The sequence below is a fragment of the Bos mutus genome, chromosome 20 (genome assembly GCF_027580195.1).
Source record: "Bos mutus isolate GX-2022 chromosome 20, NWIPB_WYAK_1.1, whole genome shotgun sequence".
Lineage (NCBI taxonomy): Eukaryota > Metazoa > Chordata > Mammalia > Artiodactyla > Bovidae > Bos > Bos mutus.
The window spans coordinates 5,323,273-5,344,399 of record NC_091636.1 but is presented as its reverse complement, the minus strand read 5'-3'; the positions used below and the strand labels follow the sequence as shown (position 1 = coordinate 5,344,399).

General features: G+C 40.1%; 1 protein-coding gene across 3 annotated transcripts in view; it reads right to left on the bottom strand.

Annotated features, from left to right (window-relative positions):
* CPEB4 (cytoplasmic polyadenylation element binding protein 4) overlaps positions 1–10,563 on the bottom strand; it is a 72,471-nt gene extending 61,908 nt beyond the window's left edge. For all 3 annotated transcript variants that reach the window (XM_070357432.1, XM_014479421.2, XM_070357433.1), the window contains exon 1: positions 8,004–10,563. In XM_070357432.1, the coding sequence (XP_070213533.1) occupies positions 8,004–9,128 (1,125 nt within the window). In that variant the 5' untranslated portion in view covers positions 9,129–10,563. The remainder of the gene's footprint in view (positions 1–8,003) is intronic.
* Between the last annotated feature and the right edge of the window lie 10,564 nt (positions 10,564–21,127).

Here is a 21,127-nt window from a genome sequence, read left to right as displayed (position 1 = left end):
ATATTTAAACATAAACATGGCTTTAAAATGTATAATACTGAGGGATTAACTATAACTCATTACAGATCTGCAAGAAAACAATGATTGGGATACGTGTGTGTGTGTTAGTCATTCAGTCATGTCCGACTCTTTGCAACTCCACGGACTGCAGCCCGCCAGGTTTCTCTGTCCATGGGATTCTCCAGGCAAGAATACTGGAGTGGGTTGCCACGCCCTCCTCCAGGGGATCTCCCGACCCAGGGGTCAAACGGTCTTCTGCATCGCAGGTAACGGTTTCTTTACCGACTAAGCCACCAGGAAAGCCTGATGGGGATATACCTGGCAACTATTCAGCAAACAGTAACTACCCAATCTAAATATTCTACAATATGAAAAATACGTGTTTAGCTTAAGACTTTAAAAATTCAGTTTACAAACATGAGAGAGGACCTGTAAGTGGTCCTTGACATATAATGAGACCTGAATTCTGTGACTCACAGGTTAAAGTTTGCCTTTTGTGGTACCATTTTATCACAGAATTTTAAAAAAGCACATGTGTATGTGTATATTTATAAATGTAACCATCAATAAAATATTTTAAAATGCCATTTATACATTTTTTCTGTTATACCTAAAGCTTAACCTGTTAGTTTTCCTTAAAGTTTAAACAACCCATGGATTAAGATGAAATATAACTATTGGGCTAGTTGTTAATATTTTTATAATGAGAAAAAAAGCAGGTTTAGTATCATTCCAGTACTCTTGCCTAGAAAATCCCATGGATAGAGGAGCCTGGTAGGCTGCAGTCCATGGGGTCGCTAGAGTCGGACACGGCTGAGTGACTTCACTTTCACTTTTCACTTTCATGCATTGGAGAAGGAAATGGCAATCCACTCCAGTGTTCTTGCCTGGAGAATCCCCAGGACGGGAAAGCCTGGTGGGCTGCCGTCTATGGGGTAGCAAAGAGTCGGACATGACTGAAGCGACTTAGCAAAGATCATCCTAAAGGAGATCAGTCCTGGGTGTTCACTGGAAGGACTGATGCTGAAGCTGAAACTCCAATACTTTGGCCACCTGATGCAAAGAACTGACTCATTGGAAAAGACCCTGATGCTGGGAAAGATTGAAGGCGGGAAGAGAAGGGATCAATAGAGGATGAGATGGTTGGATGGCATCACCGACTCAATGGACATGAGTTTGGGTGAACTCCAGGAGTTGGTGATGGACAGGGAGGCCTGGCATGCTGCAGTTCATGGGGTTGCAAAGAGTTGGACATGACTGGGGGATTGAACTGATTGAACTAAAAGATTAGAACAGATCAGAAATAATTACAAATCAAATCAAAACCATTTTTATGAGATATCCAGTCCTGTGCCTAGCTCATAACATAGAAAGTTCTCAATAAATGTGTTATATTTGCTCAGTTGCATCCGACACTTTTGTGACCCCATGGGCTATACACTCCATGGAATTCTCCAGGCCAGAATACTGAAGTGGATAGCCTTTCCCTCCTCCAGGATATTTTCCCAACCCAGGGATCAAATCCAGGTCTCCCACATTGCAGGCAGATTCTTCACCAGCTGAGCCACCAGGGAAGCCCATTATACAAATTAATTAAAATATATATTTAAAAAAAAAAACTTAATTCCAGGATAAAAGTTAAAACATATCTAATTTAAATCTATAATACCTTTCCTGTCTCTTAACCAACCCCATCAAAGTACAGTATCCTCTAATGTATACAGAAATAATCAAATGTTGTAAATTTCTTAAAAATAGGCAAAATCTTTTAGACTACTGAAAAATGCAGACTGCTATTGCTAATAAAAGTTTAGGTATATAAACAATTTAAACTCTTCAAGGAAACTGATAATTCTGCTAAATGTTTTATCTGTCCTGGGTTGCATCTAGCTTATTTAAAAGGAGTATTCTGATGAAATTTCCTGACAGTTTAGTAGTTAGGACTCTTCCCTTCCCTTGTAGGAGGTATGGTTCGATCCCTGGTCAGGGAACAAAGTTCTTGCATGCCAGGTGGAATGGCCAAAAAGAAAAAAAAAAAAGACATATTCTGAGAAGTGTAGAATATATGATAAGATACAACATTAAGAACTGCTCAAAAATCTGTCACAGATACCAAAGCTTTTTGTAATTACTTTAATTTCAAGATTGTACTCAATATTAGAGATTTTAATTTTAAATTAAACAAAAAAATCTAAGCTACTTAATATGGCCACATAAAGTACCTCACAATAACCCTTCACTTATAGGTACTAATATTTGATGAGGTACTGTCTTCCCAAATTTAAGTGACTTGTTCAAGGTCAAGCTATTATAGAGATCAGAGTCAAATTTAAATCTGTTTGGATCCAGAACCTGTGCTTCAGTATACTGTATTTTTGGCCTCACACAATGGCCTTTCTCGGTAATTATCCAAGTGTCAGTTTCAAAAACTGATTAAAAATAGGATCTATACCTATATATTTCCATATACTAAGAATTTTCTAAAAACTTGAAAGTGGAACTCCTTCTAATATTATAAAGTATTATAATATTATAAACACCTTCTGATGTATAGATCAGTCTTATGGACTCTGTGGGAGAGGGAGAGGGTGGGGAGATTTGGGAGAATGGCATTGAAACATGTATAATATCATGTATGAAACGAGTCGCCAGTCCAGGTTCGATGCACAATACTGGATGCTTGGGGCTGGTGCACTGGGACGACCCAGAGGGAGGGTATGGGGCGGGGAGGAAGGAGGAGGGTTCAGGATGGGGAACACAGGTATACCTGGGGCGGATTCATTTCGATATTTGGCAAAACTAATACAATATTGTAAAGTTTAAAAATAAAATAAAATTAAAAAAAAAAAAAAACAGAGAAACATGAAAAAAAACCTTCTAAAAAATTATACATTACTATAAATTTATCATGGCAAAAATACACTTTAATTTCTACAAGAACGATTTTCTTTGAACAATATAAAATGACTTCTGTCAGGAAAAATGAAAATGAATGCTCATGTTACAAGCTCCCTGAGAAATGCATTTTATATATATTATCTATGTTGGGACCAAAAACTAAAGTACAATGTAGTGCTGAAAAAAAATGTGATAATGGTACTTCAAGCTTATTTTCCTTATAGCAAGAGAGAAAAGTCATACGGAAAATAAATTTAGACTGCAAAATTCAAAACAGGCATATGTTAACTTTAAGCCTACTTTTCCATTTCTTTCTTATGAATACCAACAAAAACTACTCTCAAAAACATAAACTCATAAACAGCATCTTTCCAACTGCAACTAGCAACACAACCACATTCACTAGGCTTGAAATAAAGAGGCATTTCCTGAAAGATGTTGAACAGTATGTTGATGATATTCCATGGCTTTTCTGAAGACACAACAGAAAATAAAAATTTTCAAAACTACCCTGCCCAAGTTTTGATTTCATCATAAAAGCAATTAAACCTAGTTAAAAGCCTTTCTACAAAAAGGAGTAAAATTGCATCTGATAGATTTTTCCCAAAGTTTCGCCAATATATCAATTCTGCTGGAGCCAGAACCATCCAACCCATGCTTTACATTTAAAAATAATGAGTTTCCCCTCTTCTAATATAAATAGATATAATAAGTCAAAGAAAATGTTTCCTATGCAAAGATCTCTCTTGGGACTACATGAAAAATATGTAATGTAATAAAGTTGCACTTTAGATAATTTTAATAATTCACCATGACTTTTGGACAAAGCAATGCAGTAACTCTGTTTTCAAATATAAGATGCCATGTAGAATTTTGTAGATCAATAAACTGACAACACAAGGAGAGTTATTAAAGTGACATGAATTATTTTGCCTGGTTAAGACAACTTAACAAATCCATGGTGACCAAAGCAAATGGACTCTAAATCCTAAAATGCTTCCCTAACAACCCAGTTTTAAGATCATCTTTGCGACAGATTTTGTCTCCCCTCTTTCATTTTGTTTTCTTTTTCTTTTTTGGCCTACTTCTTGGTTCTTAGCTAACAGAGATGGGGACGTAACTGAGCTGAATGTAAGAGAATACTAGAATCTATAGCACACAATTCTCATTTACTTCCTGTAAGGACAGAAAATCTAGGCACACCTCCTAAACATCAGAAGGTGTTTATAATATAGCACCCCTCACGTGCTATATTCAAATATAATTATTGGCAGGTGCCCCAATACATTATTTGGTTTGGACATCAGCATTACACGATGTGTTCAGCAGGACAGGTAGGATTCTTTTCCTCTTGAAGTAAGGGTCAAATCATGTCTTTTCACAAGATATGGACCTTGTTTCTTCATTTTGAAATTAAGACAATAAAATTAAACCTCATAGGGTTGAAAAATCCTATATAGGAAGTGAGATAACAAATGTGAAAGCACCTAGCTCAGTGCCTGATATCTAGCATGTACTAAAAACAAACAAAAAAAAAAACCACTGATTTGAGGATTATTCTCTAAGTTTAATATTTTGAAGTTGACAAATATATTCTACTACTTTCCACTTTCAAAACTTTATAATTAGCTTTTGATCATCAGATATCAATTATTCACTGTAAAAATTTTCTTCTTACCTACATGCTTCTGGTAGGCATTTCTTACCCCCACCCCCCAACTCCTCATCTGCATCATGTCTATGTGAAAAGATACTGTAGTATAATGGTTAAAAGCCTAATCTCATGTGTGAATAGTAATAATAACAATAATATTTACTTCATAGGATTATTGAGTGAAATGAATTAATACATGTAAAAACATTATCATAAGCATGCAATTATTAAATATACATTAGTTATCTGAAAACTGGATTTGAGGCACGTTATCTGAATTCACGTAATGAGAACTTTAACTCGCTTCAGCAGCACATATACTAATACGAAGAAAATGCTAGGATATGCCTGTCATATCACTTATTTAGAAGATAATTCAATATTTTCAATCTTTGCTCCTGGTTTCATAAACATGGATAAAAGAGAAGATTAAGACTGGCCCCCCAAAAATTAATTTAAAATGTCATAATGAATTTTAATTCACTGTATGTGCTCAAACCTGTATTAAACAAATGTAAAAACCATTCTGATTCATTTCAAACTAAAATAAACACTGCCCAGTATTAGTTACATTTCAGGTAAATTATTTCCTTTTTATATAATAATTCAATGCTAGACTTTGAATACCAATATTATAATATAACCATATAAATTCTATCCTGTAATTTCTGCAGTAAATTTTAAGATCTCTCTATAATAAATAAGGAATTCTTTTCAATAGCGACTGAAATTGAATTACTAATGTCTAAAACATCTTTCCTAAAATTAATAGTTTAAGTTAATAAAGTTAAATAAGATAGCAGTGTTTAGAAAAAAGTATGGACTGTGATTGCAGCAATTTAAATTTCACAGTAGCTTGCTTTAGGATTATAAGGAACTTAGAAATCACCTAGGTCATCCCCCACTCCAATTTTATGAAGAAATTGAGGCCCCCAGATGCTATGACTTTGATAGGGCAAAGACCGCAAACTAGGTGTCTGAGCTCCCAGTCAAATAAACATTCCTTCAAATGTTTTCATATCAAATTTAACCAAGTAATCGTATCAACTCAAAATGGCAGTTTTTTTGGCCAAAAATTTTTTCTAAAGAATAATTCTTTAAACACACACACATACACACCTCTGCATTCATTTAAGTAAGCACCAAGGTACTCAGTTTACTAATTTCTTATATTTTCAAAACTCAATTAGGAATTTTTTTCATAAAGAATTTTTTCATATCACTTATATTTATTGTGACTTTCAAATCACCATTCTCTCAGCTCCCCACCTTCCAACCTCTCTCTCTCCTCTTCTCTCACACACACAAATACACACATTCTCCTAAAAATGGTGGGGATGGTAAACAGAAATCTACAACTTAGTTTCTAATCCTACCATATTTGAACCAGGTATATTGACTCTTCCTTTTTTCCACCCTCAGCATAACAGACAACAATTCTAAGAGAAGAGCTGGTTTCTAACAATATCTTTTAGTATCAATCTTAGTCTACTACATTATTATTTCATACATCAGCTTAATCTCTTAAGAAATCATCTGACCGAAAAAATTTCACATGTTAAACACATCTCATCAGCCCCATAAAAATATTAATGTGCATATACGTATAATTTAGTCACTTTGAAATTAATTTCCCAAATCAAATCTTTATCAAAAGTCAGTAAACTGAGAATGGAAAACAAACTATGCAGTCACATAAATCCATTCTGTCACTTGATTAGTAGCAAAATAAAAAAGAAAAGTATTTGCAATTGTGAGCTAATCTTAACCCAGTTAAAATGTTGAGAATGCCATCTTGGATTTTTTTTAATTTGGAATATATGAATAATTTGCAAAAGTTACCTTTGCATTAAACTTCCCTTAAATTTATGTTCAAAAGACTATCAAAACCAACTTTTTAAAAACAGACTTCATGGAATTGCCAATGTATTAAACAGCCTTTTACCTGATCACTAAAGCATGAAAATTGCTCTCTTCAGTTTGAGTAAAAACCCTTTCTAAAAACAAAAGCCAACATCTTTTTTCAACCTGGGCAAAAAAAATATTAAAAAAAAATTCAAAACCAGGTTTCACCAAACATTTTGATACATCCTAACTATTATACCTGAATCCTTAGAGAATGGATATTTAATTCCTGGGAATGACACAGGGTTCTCTTAGCAAATTTCCCTCCCTCTGAGCAAATTATTAATTAAAACAGATAATTCCACTTGTGCTGACATCATGTCTGGATACAGTATCACTATTTTGAAATCTGTTTTAACCTTTGCAGAAAGATCTCTCAAATAACTTTTTAGATATAGCACAGTATGTTTTAATCTTTGCTTTTTAGCCTAGAGTTTGTATATCAGCTGTGTGCTCTAGGGCAAGTTATTGTATCTTGCTGATGCTCCATTTTCTCACCTCTAAAATGGGGGTAATAATAAAACTTACCTTGTGGGGTTCACTGTGAGGACTGATTCAATGTTAGCTTATAACCCATATAAATTTCCTAAACACTTATAAATGATCATACCCCCCAAAAAAAAACAAATTTAGTAGGGCATCTGATGCTCAATTAACTCTGAAATTCCCTTTATATCTATCAACTAGACTGGCTGCTCATTAATTCAAAAACATCAAACAATGTGACTGTTGGAGAATAAGAATACACTGGTGGCAAAAAAGACAAGTAATCTTTGTCTGGACCTATTTTTAGGAATGGTTTAATTATCTACAACCCTAGTGTTAACACTGGGAAATAAACAAATGGGTGAAAAGGCATCATAAGAGTCACTCAGAGACCAACAGTTTCATAGTATTCAAAAATAATTGGGGATCGAGAAAATATTTACATCATTTCTCTAGCAGTCCTTACTGACACAAGGCAAGCCAGAATTTGCAAAAAGGTTTAATAGGAATTTCCAAATTGATAATTGCAAACTGTTCAGACTGCATGGTTCAGAGAGGTTTCAAGTTTAAAATATGACCACAGAGAAAACTATACTTCAGTAGTTGGTTTTCAGCAAATCAGTGGTGAAAAACAAATTTGGGAGGGTATATAGTTATGCATATGGGCAGAAAATGCTAATCAGTTTCCATAATGAAATATATTTATATTATTTATTCTCACTTAAATAAGTAGGGAAAAACCTACCACGATTTTCTTGTCAGGCTAGAAAGGTACTGCAGTTAATAATCATGACATCACTAGCTACCTGGTATTCACAATTATGCTAATTTATATGGTTATCTATGGAAAGATAACAATTAGAAAATTACAAAAAAAGAACAGCTGAATATTTTGTTCCAAATTACACTGCTCTCCTGCCAAAATAATGTCTTGACAATGAATTCTTTTTCTAAGAGCTCTGATATGAATACAGACAATTCAAACTCTCTTAGTTACATAGATATTACACCATGCCGTTTCCTTATTTCACCTTAGTCTATTAATGGAACATAATCTTACCGGAAAAGGAAAAATGTTGTCAGCCCTGTTCAAGCTATCTTCCATCCAGGATTTAGGAGCAAAGGCAGAGCTGGGGCGAGCATACTTCTGGAGCTGAATATGATTGCTTGCAAAATTTTTCTTCAAAGGCGAGATGGAGTTCAGGGGCGTTATGCCTCCATTCAGCCCCCTACGGTGATCTCGGCCTTGGGAACCTCCCCAGCCACCGTATCCTCCACCTCCTGGGCTCCAGGAAGAAGACGGTGTAGGAGAGGGACTCTGGTAGCTGCTCCACGGAGAAGGGGGCTTGTTAAGATTATTCGCCAAATGAGGCAGCTGGTTAAAAGCAGCATTTCTATGTGTGAAAGGTGGGGGATGGGGACTGGCAGGAGACCTCCTTTGCTGCTGATGCTGGCTGTGATGATGTTGGAAATGAGGGTGATGAGGGTGGTGCTGTGAGAGAGGCCCAATCTGAGGAGAGAAGCTGCCTCCGAAGCCAGGGCTGACATGATGGGGGAAATTTTGAAACAACAGAGCACCGTTATTAGCCGAAGCAGCCGGGACCCCTCCCTGGTGAAAGAAACTTGCATCTTCATTGATGATTGTAGAGGAGGAAGGCGCTATCGCTGCTGACCAGTTACTGAAACCAGTGAGAGACGATGCGCTTGATGTCAAGGGTTGGGTCGAAGTACCTAGCCCCGTGGCTTCTTGATAATCAAACCCTGTCAACACTGGTGATTCGATTCTTATTTTCTCCTTCCCGTTGCCATTTTCTGAAGAATTGTCCCCTTGATTTTCTTCAGATTTAGCCTTCTCAGTTTCAGGCAGTATTCCAGCTTCCTGACCTGGACTGGGGGAGAGCTGCTGCTTTTCCAAAGGGTCTTGCGGTTCCTGTTGCTGACTTTTTGCTTTTTCTGATCCCAAGATCTCATCCTGAATGTTATGGGTAGCCGGAGCAGGAAAGAGCCAAGCTGACCCGGCACTGCTGCCATTGGCAGCTGTGTTATTATTTATAAAAGCAGCAGGGCTGGGGGTGGCATTTTGGTGATGGTGTGGAGGCTGCAGATGTGGATGGAATCTGACTGGAAAAGCAGATTTATTCCCAGTATTGCTTTGCACTAGCACTCCAAACCCGTAATCCCCCATTTATTATTTTTAGGCTCAGAATCTTAAGATAAAAAACAACAAACTAGTATCTCAAGCCTTTGTATCCTCTACTCCAAATGTAAGTTGCTTGTTTGAAACGTCTTATTTTTACCTAGCTCAAAGATGCAGCTTATCACCCTAAATAGTTCAGATTTGGAATTCTGGTCTCTGAAAGAAAAAAAAAAAAAAAACTAAAAAAAAACCTTAAAACACTGACATGAATCCAACTAGGCTTATTTCTAGAAGGGAATAAAAACGAAGAGGGTAAAAATCAAGTCTTTGGTTAGTAAAATAGGCGCTTTCTTTTTCCAAAGGAAAACGTACATGAATGACAAAAACACAGCTTCTCAAGCATCTATGGATGTAGAAGAATAAGCATTATGAGGAGTAAAAATATATATATATATATAATTTAACAATCACATATGGTCTTCTTCAGCAGTTTAGATTCACTCACATAAAAATTAGAATAGGGTATGAGGAGAATAGGTTCTTTTCTTGGCAGCTTGGTTAAAAAAAATCAGGAATAATTTAAGAACATTATATATTATATATTTATATATATAGATTATATTAGGTTATCTGGGGTGGGGGGCAAATTCCTGGTTGCCGGAGAGGAAATCAGCATTGACTAATGGAAAGATGATTGCAGGGAGGTTTCTGCTCTTCCTGATCCTGTTTCTGCTCTTTCACGGGGTGCAGTTTTGGCCTCTGGGGCTGTTCCTGAAGCTCTGGGTGCAGATCTTGCTGCGGTCGCTGTTCCTGGGCTCCCCCTGGCCTCCTCTCCCCCATGAAATGGTTTGGAAACACACCCGTTTCTCCCTCGTGGGGGTGTCGCGATCAGGATGGATTAGGGACACTCGACGAGGACGAGCTGGCGGCCCGGGGGTGCGGGGACCAAGGAGGCGACCTGGAAGGTCCTGCGGTTTCGGCCTCTTCCCCTCTCTGCGGCTCCGGGGTTTTTTTCCCTCATGGGACCCAGGGGCGGTTTGTTCAGTTCTCTCAGTTCGATTCTCCGCGGAGGGGGTGGGGGTGGGGGGTGCGGGGAGGGGGAGGGAGAGGGGAAAAAAGAAAACCCCACTAGCTTAGTTGTTCTAAAGGAGAAGGGCCTCCCTACTTTGCTCTCTCTCTTTTTGCCCCCAGATTTTTTTTAAAACTATAATTTAGAAGGCTTTTGTTTCTCCTCACGGTTGCTGGGCCGTCGTCGTCGCCGCCGCTTTACCCCGGTCCCGCAGTCCCCGCTGTCGTAGCTGCGAACTCCGCCTGGCTCTTCTTCTTCTCTCCTTCTTCCTCCTCTTCCTCTTCTGCTGTCGCCGCCGCCGCCGCCGCCGCCGCTGCTGCTGCTGCTGCCGCCCGCCGCCTCCCGGTGCCCGGGTCCAGCAGCCGCGGCTGAGTCCTTCTCCTCAGGACCTAGCCGAGTGAAATGACAACCAGCTGGAAAGACCGAGAGACACTTCCGGTTCGAAAAGGGAGGGGTGGGTTAGGGCAGACACCCCGCCCACCTGCCTAAAGGCCAATAAGCTGCTAGAATTCAGATAAGGCCACGCCCACAACCCAGGTCCCCTCCCAGGAAGGTCGAAAAGTTACGTCGAGAGACGCCCCTTCCGTCTGCGCCTCGCCCAGTGAGGCCTGGAGCCTGGAACTCGCTCTACTACCCAGAGGGAGCCCAGCGAGTCGCCATCTTTAGTGTGGGCAAAGGACTACTGCGCTGTTTATTTCGCTTAACCACGCTCTGCAGGTGGAGCGTACAGGGACGCGCGGAAGAAAACGGACTTCCCTAGCACTGTGAAAAAGAGTCCAGGAGTAGGAGATCGGAGTGGCTACCCATGAAACCGCGGATGAACAGGAGGACTGCCCAGAGTAAACGTGGTTCCCCAGGCATCTCGTGCTTTGGCTCGAGCTCCGCCCCAGAGGGATCTGGAAGAGGAGGCGGGTTTTACTAGCTGCTGTAAGGTGTCTGGAATTGCGTATGTGCTTGTCCTGAAAATGGATCTTAAACGGGACTCTCCCTTCACCTTCCATCCCCCCCCCTCCTCCTGCTTGGTTTAGGCTCCCGTCCGGTGCAGTGTTTCAGGCACAAAAATACAGCTCCTGTCGGCGTCCGTGGCCGAGCCCTCCTTGTCCCTATCCGCTCTAATGTACCCTACCCGCTTATTAGGGGGACATTTCCGAAACGAAGAATCTTAACCAGGATCCTCACCTGTTCTGCTCTCTCTACGACTGCCCACTACCTCCTTGAAAAAGACCAAACTTTTTATCCTGATATTCAAGGGTTTTGCACTCTGGGGGCAGTATATCTTAACATCTCATCTCCTCCAAACGTCCCACACCAAGCTCCTCCAAATATAATCTCAGGTCCTTTTTACCTTCCGTTTCCTCTCTCCTCCACCAGGTAAACTCTTATTTAGTTTTAGGAATCGGTTCAAAAGCTACCAACTCTGTCTTCTGAAATTCCTCTTGAATGAATATCCATGGCCCAGTATATTTCTCATGCTTGTCACCCTCTTTGTAATGGTAACTTATGTCTCCTGGACCTGTGGTCACCTGTGGGCTCTTTGAGGAGAGGACCTTGTATTGATAGATAGGAATCATTAGCGAATGGATGCTGAAAAAAAAGAGTGAACAAACCAACCAGAATGATATCTTTCCTGAATCCTCTTTTCAGGTCTGCCATTTGGTTTGGGGCTAATGTCTCTCAAACTTTCATCATTTAGGTTATTCCTTTGCTACTCAAGGGTTCCTTGTCTTGTTCATATTTGTACATGACCACCATCAGGACCTAGATTAACGCCTTGCTCTCAGCAAAGGTTCTAAATATTTTGAATAGTGAGTGTTTTCCTTTAGTAGAAAATGAAAAATGAAGAAATCAGAGTAGATCCACAAGTGACTATGGCAAAAGTAGTGAGTAAAAAGGAGAGATTACAGACTTTTAAGAAAGATCTCATGAAAAGAAATGACTTCCACTTCCTTTCCCTAGCCTTTCCTCAATGGCCCCAACTTCTGCTGCCTCAGTTTATCAATCCTCCCATACTTCCATGTAGAACACCCGTTTGGGATCTTAGTCAGTGATTTTATTTATTTATTTATTGTCTTATGTCCTGAACATGAGTCTTTGTAACTCTTCTTTGAGTTCCTTGAGTGATAGGGATTGGGTCTTACTCTGTTGTTTATTCCCCATAATTGGTCATACCTTGAGACTGAGCTGGTTTAATTAGGTGTCCTTTCCTCCAGAATGGTTTCCCTGACTCTCCTTTTTGTAGCATCTTGTAGATTCTTCTCATTTGGTTACTGCTGGTTGTCAGTTAGTTTCTTTTCACAGGCAGAGATTTTGTCTGGTTTATCTGTGTGTCTCTAGTGGCCATCAGAGGATTTGGCACAGAGTGGACTCAGAATACGTTTATTGAATGAATGAATGAATGTTCAGTGTTCAGTAGATGGTTGAGAATCTTTTGGGGCTGCCAATTCTTAGTGGCTGAAATGGCTGCCATGCTTGAAGGAAAGAGGGTTATCTTTAGAACCAAACTGATATTTGAATCCCAGATCTTCTACTGCCTAATTGTAGAGCTCTGGGCAGGAATCACCTCTACAATACCCTGGTTCCTTATCAATAAAATATGAATGATAGTTCCTCCCTGGCTAGAAAGTAGTAAATTACAGTGAAGTGCTGGGCTCATAGGAGGTTTTCAAAAATGTCAGTTCCTTATTGACATGTTAAGCATAGAGAACTACTTCAATAGTGTCTTTTTCCCAGAAGCTGCATGCATGAGTGAACTACAGAGTGATCTAGGAACTTAGGTCACTTTGTAGAGGGAGGAGGCACACCAGCACCATAGTCAGGATGCTGGTTGGTCAGCCTGATCTTTTAAAGCTAAATCAGGGTTTGGGCTGGGCTGAAGCTAAGATGATCTCTGGAGACATCAGACTTCTGGGTAGCAATTAAGAGCATGGGAGAAGGAAGAGGGAAACAATTCTCTTGAGTCAGTTGACTACTCAGAAACCCAGGATACCGAGCTCAGGGCTGCCTTCCTTGAGAACATTCTGGCTCAGAAACTGCCCCAGGTAACCATGACAACAATTCAGCAGCTCTATTTAGGATTTCCAAAGAGATCAACAGTTGCAGATAAGTGCTGGCTTGAAAACTGTTAGCAGAAGAGAGCCCCTCCCATGAAACATGCTCACTGGGAAGCTTTCAGGTTGCAGAGAAAGGGAGCTATCCCTGAACATTAAGGAGCTACCAGATTATTTTTTATTAAAACTTAAAAAAAAACAAACTCTCCCTTCCTGTCCACTGAGAGCCAACACACTTTCCAAGAAGTTGTAGGCTAGTGAATGGACTCTGCTGGCCCAGCCCCCTTTGGGGTTTGAGGTCAACCTGACCCAAACTCAGAGCCCCCTAATATTTCCTTCACCAGTCTCTTTTAAACTTGACAAGTAGTATAAACCTCACCCCATAATCACACAGCGTGAACTCTGCCCCATGCTAGCTAATGTCTTCCACCACTGCCCTTGAAGCAGACATGGTCTTCTCCCAACAGCACACACCCAAGCTCCTCAGGGGCCTGTCTTGATGACTAGCAATCAGAGCCACCACCCAAGGTTGCCTAGGTTGTGCACTGTGCAACTCCATAAAGCACCACAGACTATGATGTGAATGCCGCTCCCCTGGAGTTGCACAATGCGGTCTGCTTTGGTTCATTTCCATGAGACACCAAGGCACATTATGGAAATATGACACATACACAAGGCCAACAGATACTACCATATATTACATGAACATGTGCTCATCACATGCGGAAATATGTAAAGCAGTTGATCTTTTTAGATTTGGTGGCCCAGTTCTGTAATGGAACTGAAGGACACGGTGTCCTTGGTGTCGTCCTGGGTGGGGAGCTGTAATGAGAAGACAAGTCCGGGCAAGTATATGGTCCAGTCCCCTAAGAGATTAATACCTAGCAGTTATTTTGCCTAGCAGCATTAATAAGCTTTCTAATGTAGTAGAGGAATATATATGTTATTGAAACAAAAATATATATAATAATTACATTCTAAAGCAGGTCCTGTGAAGTTAGGGGAAGAGAAAAAGATGAAATTACTTGTGGAATATCCTCTTTTCCAAGAGTAGAAGCTCACTACCAGAAGGCAACCTAGACAGAAATAGAACCAGGTCCTGAAAGCAAATTTTATTAAACTCACCTCTGATCTTCACCTTGTTTCAGTATTGGAAAGTGGGTATATTTACTTGGAAAGCACCATTATTATTTTTTTTTTTTGCAGTCAATTGCTAGGTTACATTTTCTCCTTTTGTTTATTGTTTTATAACCCTGCACAAGCCCTCTGCTTTTTAAATACTATTTCTTCCTACTTTCCCATTTCTGATATTATCATTAATATGAAGTCCATAGTTAACAACCCATTGTGTGGTGACTGATGAAGCCAGTTCTTCCAGTGCACTGTTACTGAACGAAAGATTTGGAAAGGTCTAGGACAGAGACATGCTTCACTTGAAATCACCAAATCCTGGCAGAGATTTAGAGGTTGACCTTCCAAACTGTGACTTGTATCACATGGAATGACTTGGATTCTTTTGTGGCTCCAGTCACCTATGTGGATGGGCAGTTGACCTAGATTACCCCTGGCTGTTTTGATTGGACACATTTCATTTCCCTGTATTAAAACCACAGCCAGGCAGCCGAACTGCTGCCATCTCACACACTGTGGCTAGACTAGAGGATTTTCACCTGCAATGCTGGAAAAAGAAGAGCTTTTTGGAGCTTGCAGAGAATGCAGAGTCCAGAGGTCAGAGATCTAGGAGTCAGAGACCAAAATTCTAGTCCCAGTATAGCCTTGAACCCAACAGGCACTGGTCCAGTTTGATGATTTCCTTTCAGCCAGAATATTTACTACCAAAGGAATTTCATATTGGAACTGGTAAGCAATAAAGTTTCAAAGAAAGTCATCTATTAATATATATTTCTAAAAAACACTAAAGATGGCCCTTTTCTTTTATGTCCAAATTTCTTGATTCTCTATTCTTGGAGTGTATGTATATGTATGTATATTTATATGTTGTGCCTGCTTAGTCATGTCCAACTCTTTGCGACCCTATGGACTGCAGCCCACTAGGCTCCTCTGTCCATGGAATTTTCCAGACAAGAATACTGGAGTAGGTTGCCATTTCCTCTCCAGGGGATCTTCCTGAATCAGGGATTAAACCCTCATCTCTTGTGTCTCCTGCATTGGCAAGTGGATTCTTTACCACTCCACCACCTGGGAAGGGAAGCCAGATTCGTAATCATCCAACCTTAAAGTATAGTCAGTCCCCATATTGCTGCTACTGCTGCTAAGTTGCTTCAGTCGTGTCCAACTCTGTACGACCCCATAGATGACAGCCCATAGGCTCCCCCGTCCCTGGGATTCTCCAGGCAAGAACACTGGAGTGGGTTGCCATTTCCTTCTCCAATGCATGGAAGTGAGAAGTGAAAGTGAAGTCACTCAGTCATGTCCGACTCTTAGCGACCCCATGGACTGCAGCCCACCAGGCTCCTCCATCCATGGGATTTTCCAGGCAAGAGTACTGGAGTGGGGTGCCATTGCCTTCTCCAATCAGTCCCCATAAGAGCCCATCAAATGCAAATTCTCAGGTCCTGCCCCCACAATGTTCTGATTAAGTTTTTTCATAGTATTTTCTCATAAAGTACAAAAGATTTTCTCATAATCATGTAAGAGCACAGAAAATCTAAAAGAAGAATAACACAAAAAGTGCCTTTCTCACATAAAAGAAGTTTGCAAGAGTCAATAATAGGGCTGGTGAAGTAGTTTTAAGAAATCATCAGAACCAGCGTTCCTTTTATTTCGTTGCTCTTCCTTGCTTGGAATTCTGCCTGGGATGTAAGATAGTTGATCAAGCTTCCGCCATCACATCTGTTCAGTTCAGTCGCTCAGTCGTGTCTGACTCTTTGCGACCCCATGAATCGCAGCACGCCAGGCCTCCCTGTCCATCACCAACTCCCGGAGTTCACTCAGACTCACGTCCATCGAGTCGGTGATGCCATCCAGCCATCTCATCCTCTGTCGTCCCCTTCTCCTGCCCCCAATCACATCTGTATTCCAGACCAAAGGAAAAAAGAAGAACGACACAATGCTTCTCTTTGAGGAAACTTTTCAAAAGACATGCACATCACTTTCATTCTCTTCTCACTGGGCAGGATTTGGCATATGGCTACAGCTAATGGCAAAAGAGGTTGGGAAATATAGTCTTTTATTTCATGCTGTATGCATTATGTTAAAAAGTGATATTTTATTACCAAAGAAGCAAAGGGAGGCAGATATCAGGGGTTGGGTATGTAGGCCCAGAGAGGTTTCATGACTTGCTTTTGGTCTTAGAGCCAAATCAATGACCTCATTCTGCAGTTGAGGAAACAGGTCCAGGGGAGGGCCTTGTCTAAAATAATTAGGTTATTTTGCCCAGGTATCTTGACTCAAAACTCCGCCCTCTATTCAATGGTCCTCAGATTTTAATAAGCATTAGAATCACTTGGAAAACAAGTTAAATCAGAATTTCTGATTGAATAGATACGGGGTAAAACCTATTCCTTTTGGGGTAAAGCCACAAATCTGCCTTTCTAACGACTCTTCAGGTGATGCTAATACTGTTGGTGTCTTGAAATCACTTTGAGAGCCCCTGGTCCACAGGCCATCTCCATTTGAATTTAACAAGCTCCTTCCATTGAATGTGACCAACCGAACCCTTCACTTTACTCCCCTACCCCGCCCCACCGCCCCAGCCCTGGTGCTCTTTCCATTTTCTCTAGCTCACTCAATGGTGCCATGATCATTCTCTGGGTTACCTCAGCCAGACTTAGGAGTCATTCTAAGCTCCTCCTACTTCTCCATCAGCTAATAATTGGTCCCATGTTTTCTTCATTTTGCTACATCAGCATCTCCCTTTTCTCCCCACCTTATGCTTTGGTTCAAACCTGATTATTTCTCACCAGGATTTTTCTTTTTTCTTTTTTTCTTTTTGCAGAAGCCAGGTTTAATACCTGGCCTTGCTCACTGGATTTTTCTAAATAGTCTACTGACCTTACTCTATTGCTTAAATCTTTCAGTAGCTTCCTGATGTATTCAATTCTGTTCTTCAAACTTCAATGTTTTTCATCCCAGCCTTCCAGTTCTTGCCATATGGATGTAGTTCCTACGTTGTCATTCCTTTAACATGTTTATAAACTGGCTTTAAAAAGCAAAGAAATATACAGTCTAGGCAACTTGATTTGCCACCCAAAATGCTATAATCAAAAGGTAATTATCACATTTAAAACAATGAAAACAAAATAATGGTATTGAATTGGTCCTAGATCCTGTATATATATCAAAGGCCATAAGTCTGAGACTTTCTTTCTCTTTGTTAAAAGGGAAGATTAATAAGGTTAGAGAGAGGTGCTAAAGACTCGCCAACCCAATCTGGAAAGGTCTTTACTTGTGAAGGCCTGAAAAAGAATGGAAAAGGAACTAAATTTCTCATTGTGTGATTCAAGATTATATACTGTCTTGTCTGTGTACCACTTACGACCATCTCATGTGCGCCAGTGGGAAGGGAGCCATTGTCTGAAAAGCACTGCCAGGTCCCTGAAGGTGGTACCCCAGGCACCTGGTGAACTAGTACCTGCATGACATTTCAGCAGCATCACCTGCAACTCTCTGAGAGCACTGTTCCAGCCATTCTGAAAAATCTGAGGTTCCGTGAACTTAATGTCAGGAATACTATTTGCTGAAAGTAACAGAATGTATGAATAAGACGGACAATAAGAGGTGATTTTCCTTGCACATGAAGAAGTCTAGAGGTGAGCAGTTGCCGATGCTGGCTGGTCAAGTGTGACAAGGCTGTAGGCTGGAATCTCTGGATGTTCTTGCCCTTGCCTTCAGGGTCTTAAGATGTCTTCCACAGCCCCAGTCATCACACCATGGCATTCAGAAGCAAGACACAGGGCTTCAAAGAGCTGAGCATTTCTGGTCAAGAGCTGTCCTCTGATCAGGGAGGAAAGGTCTTTCTCAAGGACCCTCCAAGCACACTTCCTGTTATATCTTTATGCTCAAGATGGGGTCACATGCTTTGATCTAAACCAGACCTGGGCCCACCTTCCCTGAGATCCAAGGACCCCAATGTGAAATAAACAAATCAGAATTCTCCTAGAAAAAGAGTAGGAAAGTTTCTGGAGGAATCAACAAATGTATCCTATGCTCACCATACAACTTCCTTAAGCAGACACCTACCAGGGAAGCTTGGACTCAAGCAGCCCCACTTCCTTCCCTGAGCCCGCCTCCCCGCCCCAGCAGAGGTGGGTGTCTTCTCCTAGGTTGGCACAGACACTTGGTCACATAACTGAATATTATTTAATTGGCTAGATCACACCCACTGGAGTTGCTCTTCCAAGTCAGGAACTTCTCTCTTTTGTGTCCCCTGAGCCTGGCATTATGCCCAGCACACAGTAGGCCTTTAATGAGTGCTTGTTGAATTAAGGTTTAATTAATCGATTTTCTTTCTTCTTGATATATGAGTCATAACAAAGTTCAATGTAATGAACGTTAGGTCGACTTTTAACAACAACCCTTGGAAAATTTGGGAAATTTCCTAATAATGTACATCAAGTTTCTATTGACATAAAACTTCTAAAATGCTGCTCATCTTACAGCAAATCCATCACTGTAAATCCTGGCGGGTGATTTTCATAAACTTAGTAAACCATTTCAGTCTCGTGTAAAGCACATTATACAGGGTAATAGCTTCATTTGGCCGAGTCATCTTAGGTGCAGTTCCATGATTGCATTAAGCTAGTCTTTATTGATATACCTTAGTGTTAAACCGCCTCTTAATGAAGCAAATTGCCTAGAAGCCATTGAATAGTGCACATACACACATGTACACATATACAAAGTTATCACCTGAGAACAACAGCTGAGGTGGTAATTCTGTAATATTAACGAGCAATATCTCATACAATTGAATGTGCCAGTTTCTAATGTAGCTGAGTTGATTCTCAGTAATGGGTTTCTTGAAATGACCTGGCCCCCGCAGAAGTACCTTCAGGTTCAACAGCCCATGTGAAATATAATAAATGCATAAATAATTTAGCAAGGGAAATAGGTAGCATTATGGCTGTACTTCTGTGCTGCTGTTATTTAAAAGCCTGGCAGCTTGGTAGTTAGAAACCACTATGTCCAGGGGTGTTGTAATTCACCATTTGCTCAGAGTTGAAATGAGGCAGAGGAGAGCTCCAGGCCCCTAGCTCATTTTTTATTTAGAGGCAGTTTTTTTTCATCCATTTGGCTATTTAAGTTCCAAAAATAGAAAGAGGAAAAAGAAATAAACACGCTTCAAATTTAGAACTTTAGAGGCTAGTTGGAGTCTTCTTAGGTAGGCTCTGGGATGTGTTTTTTAAGCAACATTCTGCAAACTTGAAAGTGCATGGTGTGAGTTTAAAAGTTAGTTTCATTGTGTGTGTGTTTCATCCATTTGTGCCAGTTTATGAGGCGTGCTTTTCAAATTTTAGTCTTTATATAAACTCAAGACATATAATTTCTGCTTTATTGTTATATGATCCATCTTACTTATTATCATTTGTAAATGGACTCAATTTTTTTAGAACTTAATAAATTTAAAAGGAAAATCCTGTATCACTAACGTAAAGAGAAAAATCAATACACCATGCCATAAACAGATGCTGTCCTTTATTTTTTTTTTCTAACACACACTAAATACATATTTGAGTCCGAAAATGCCGAGTAATTGAAATAAGAGTTCCTCTGTGCTGTCTAAAAACATCTTGAGAATGGTCAGTGGCACTTTTAAGGAAGCCTGGCTTACTGGTTGAGTAATAGTACTGCTAAGGAGGATAACCTGTACCCAAGGGGTGGCCAAAACAAAGCTGGGGGAAGGGTAGGGGCTAAAGCTTGAATGCACAGGTCCCAGGGTCCATCCACCCGCACAAAGTTCATTTCAAATCAGGCAAGATTGGTTCAAGTCAACTTCTGACGTTTGTCAGCTGAATGTCCATCTTATTTGTTATTCACCCAACATCATTTGTAAATGGACTCAATTTTTTTTTATCTGTTTATTTTTTCATCTCTCTGAGCCACAATTTCTGTATCTGGAAAATGGAGAAGAAAAATTAGTTGAGAGGATTATATGAGGTAATACGTGTAAAGCTCTTAGCATGGTGCCTACCTATAGCAAGGAACCAAGAAATGTCACCTATGATGATTATTCATTTGTGATTGGGGAGATGTGGGTCATCACAAAGAACCAACCACCAATGAATTCAGTCCAGAACCAACAAATGTGCTAGGTATATACCATATGACGGGCTCTGTGGTAGGCCCTAGGGACATGGAGGTAACTCTGGAAGTGACAGATGTATATAGAGCTAATGACAGTGAGAGGTATATGTGCAGGTTATGATGGCATGCCAGAGGATAACGTGATGAAAGTCAGTGTCAGGAAAAAAAAAAAAAGTAGAGATCCAAAAATCAGGCCTTTCCTGATAGCTTAAGGGGACATACATTCATCAGTTCTAGGAGGTACCAAGTAAATTAGATTTCTGCTGGGGAACAGAAAGTACATGAAATTCAAACATATATATGGTGATGGAGGCATATGATTTACTTATGGGCTAAAGTGACATTAATGAATTGGTGTGTATCATTTTCAAAACCAAATGGTGGTCAAGCAACTTGTGAATGGAATTTTAATTTTCTTTCCTTTCATAGAGGTCACAGTGGCTCACAGATATTTTTAATTTGACCGGCAGAATGATTTTTGTGTTTTTTTAAAATTATTATCATTACTTGGTAATGTAAAACTTAGGCAGTTTCATAAGAAAACCCAGATTGGTGGTCTGTCTTTTAACAAAGTGGAAGAGGCAGCCATCTGAATCCATTCCCCACATATGGCAGTTTAGGGCTAGCGTTGAACAGCTGCTGCTGTTGGGACTTTTGCTCTATAG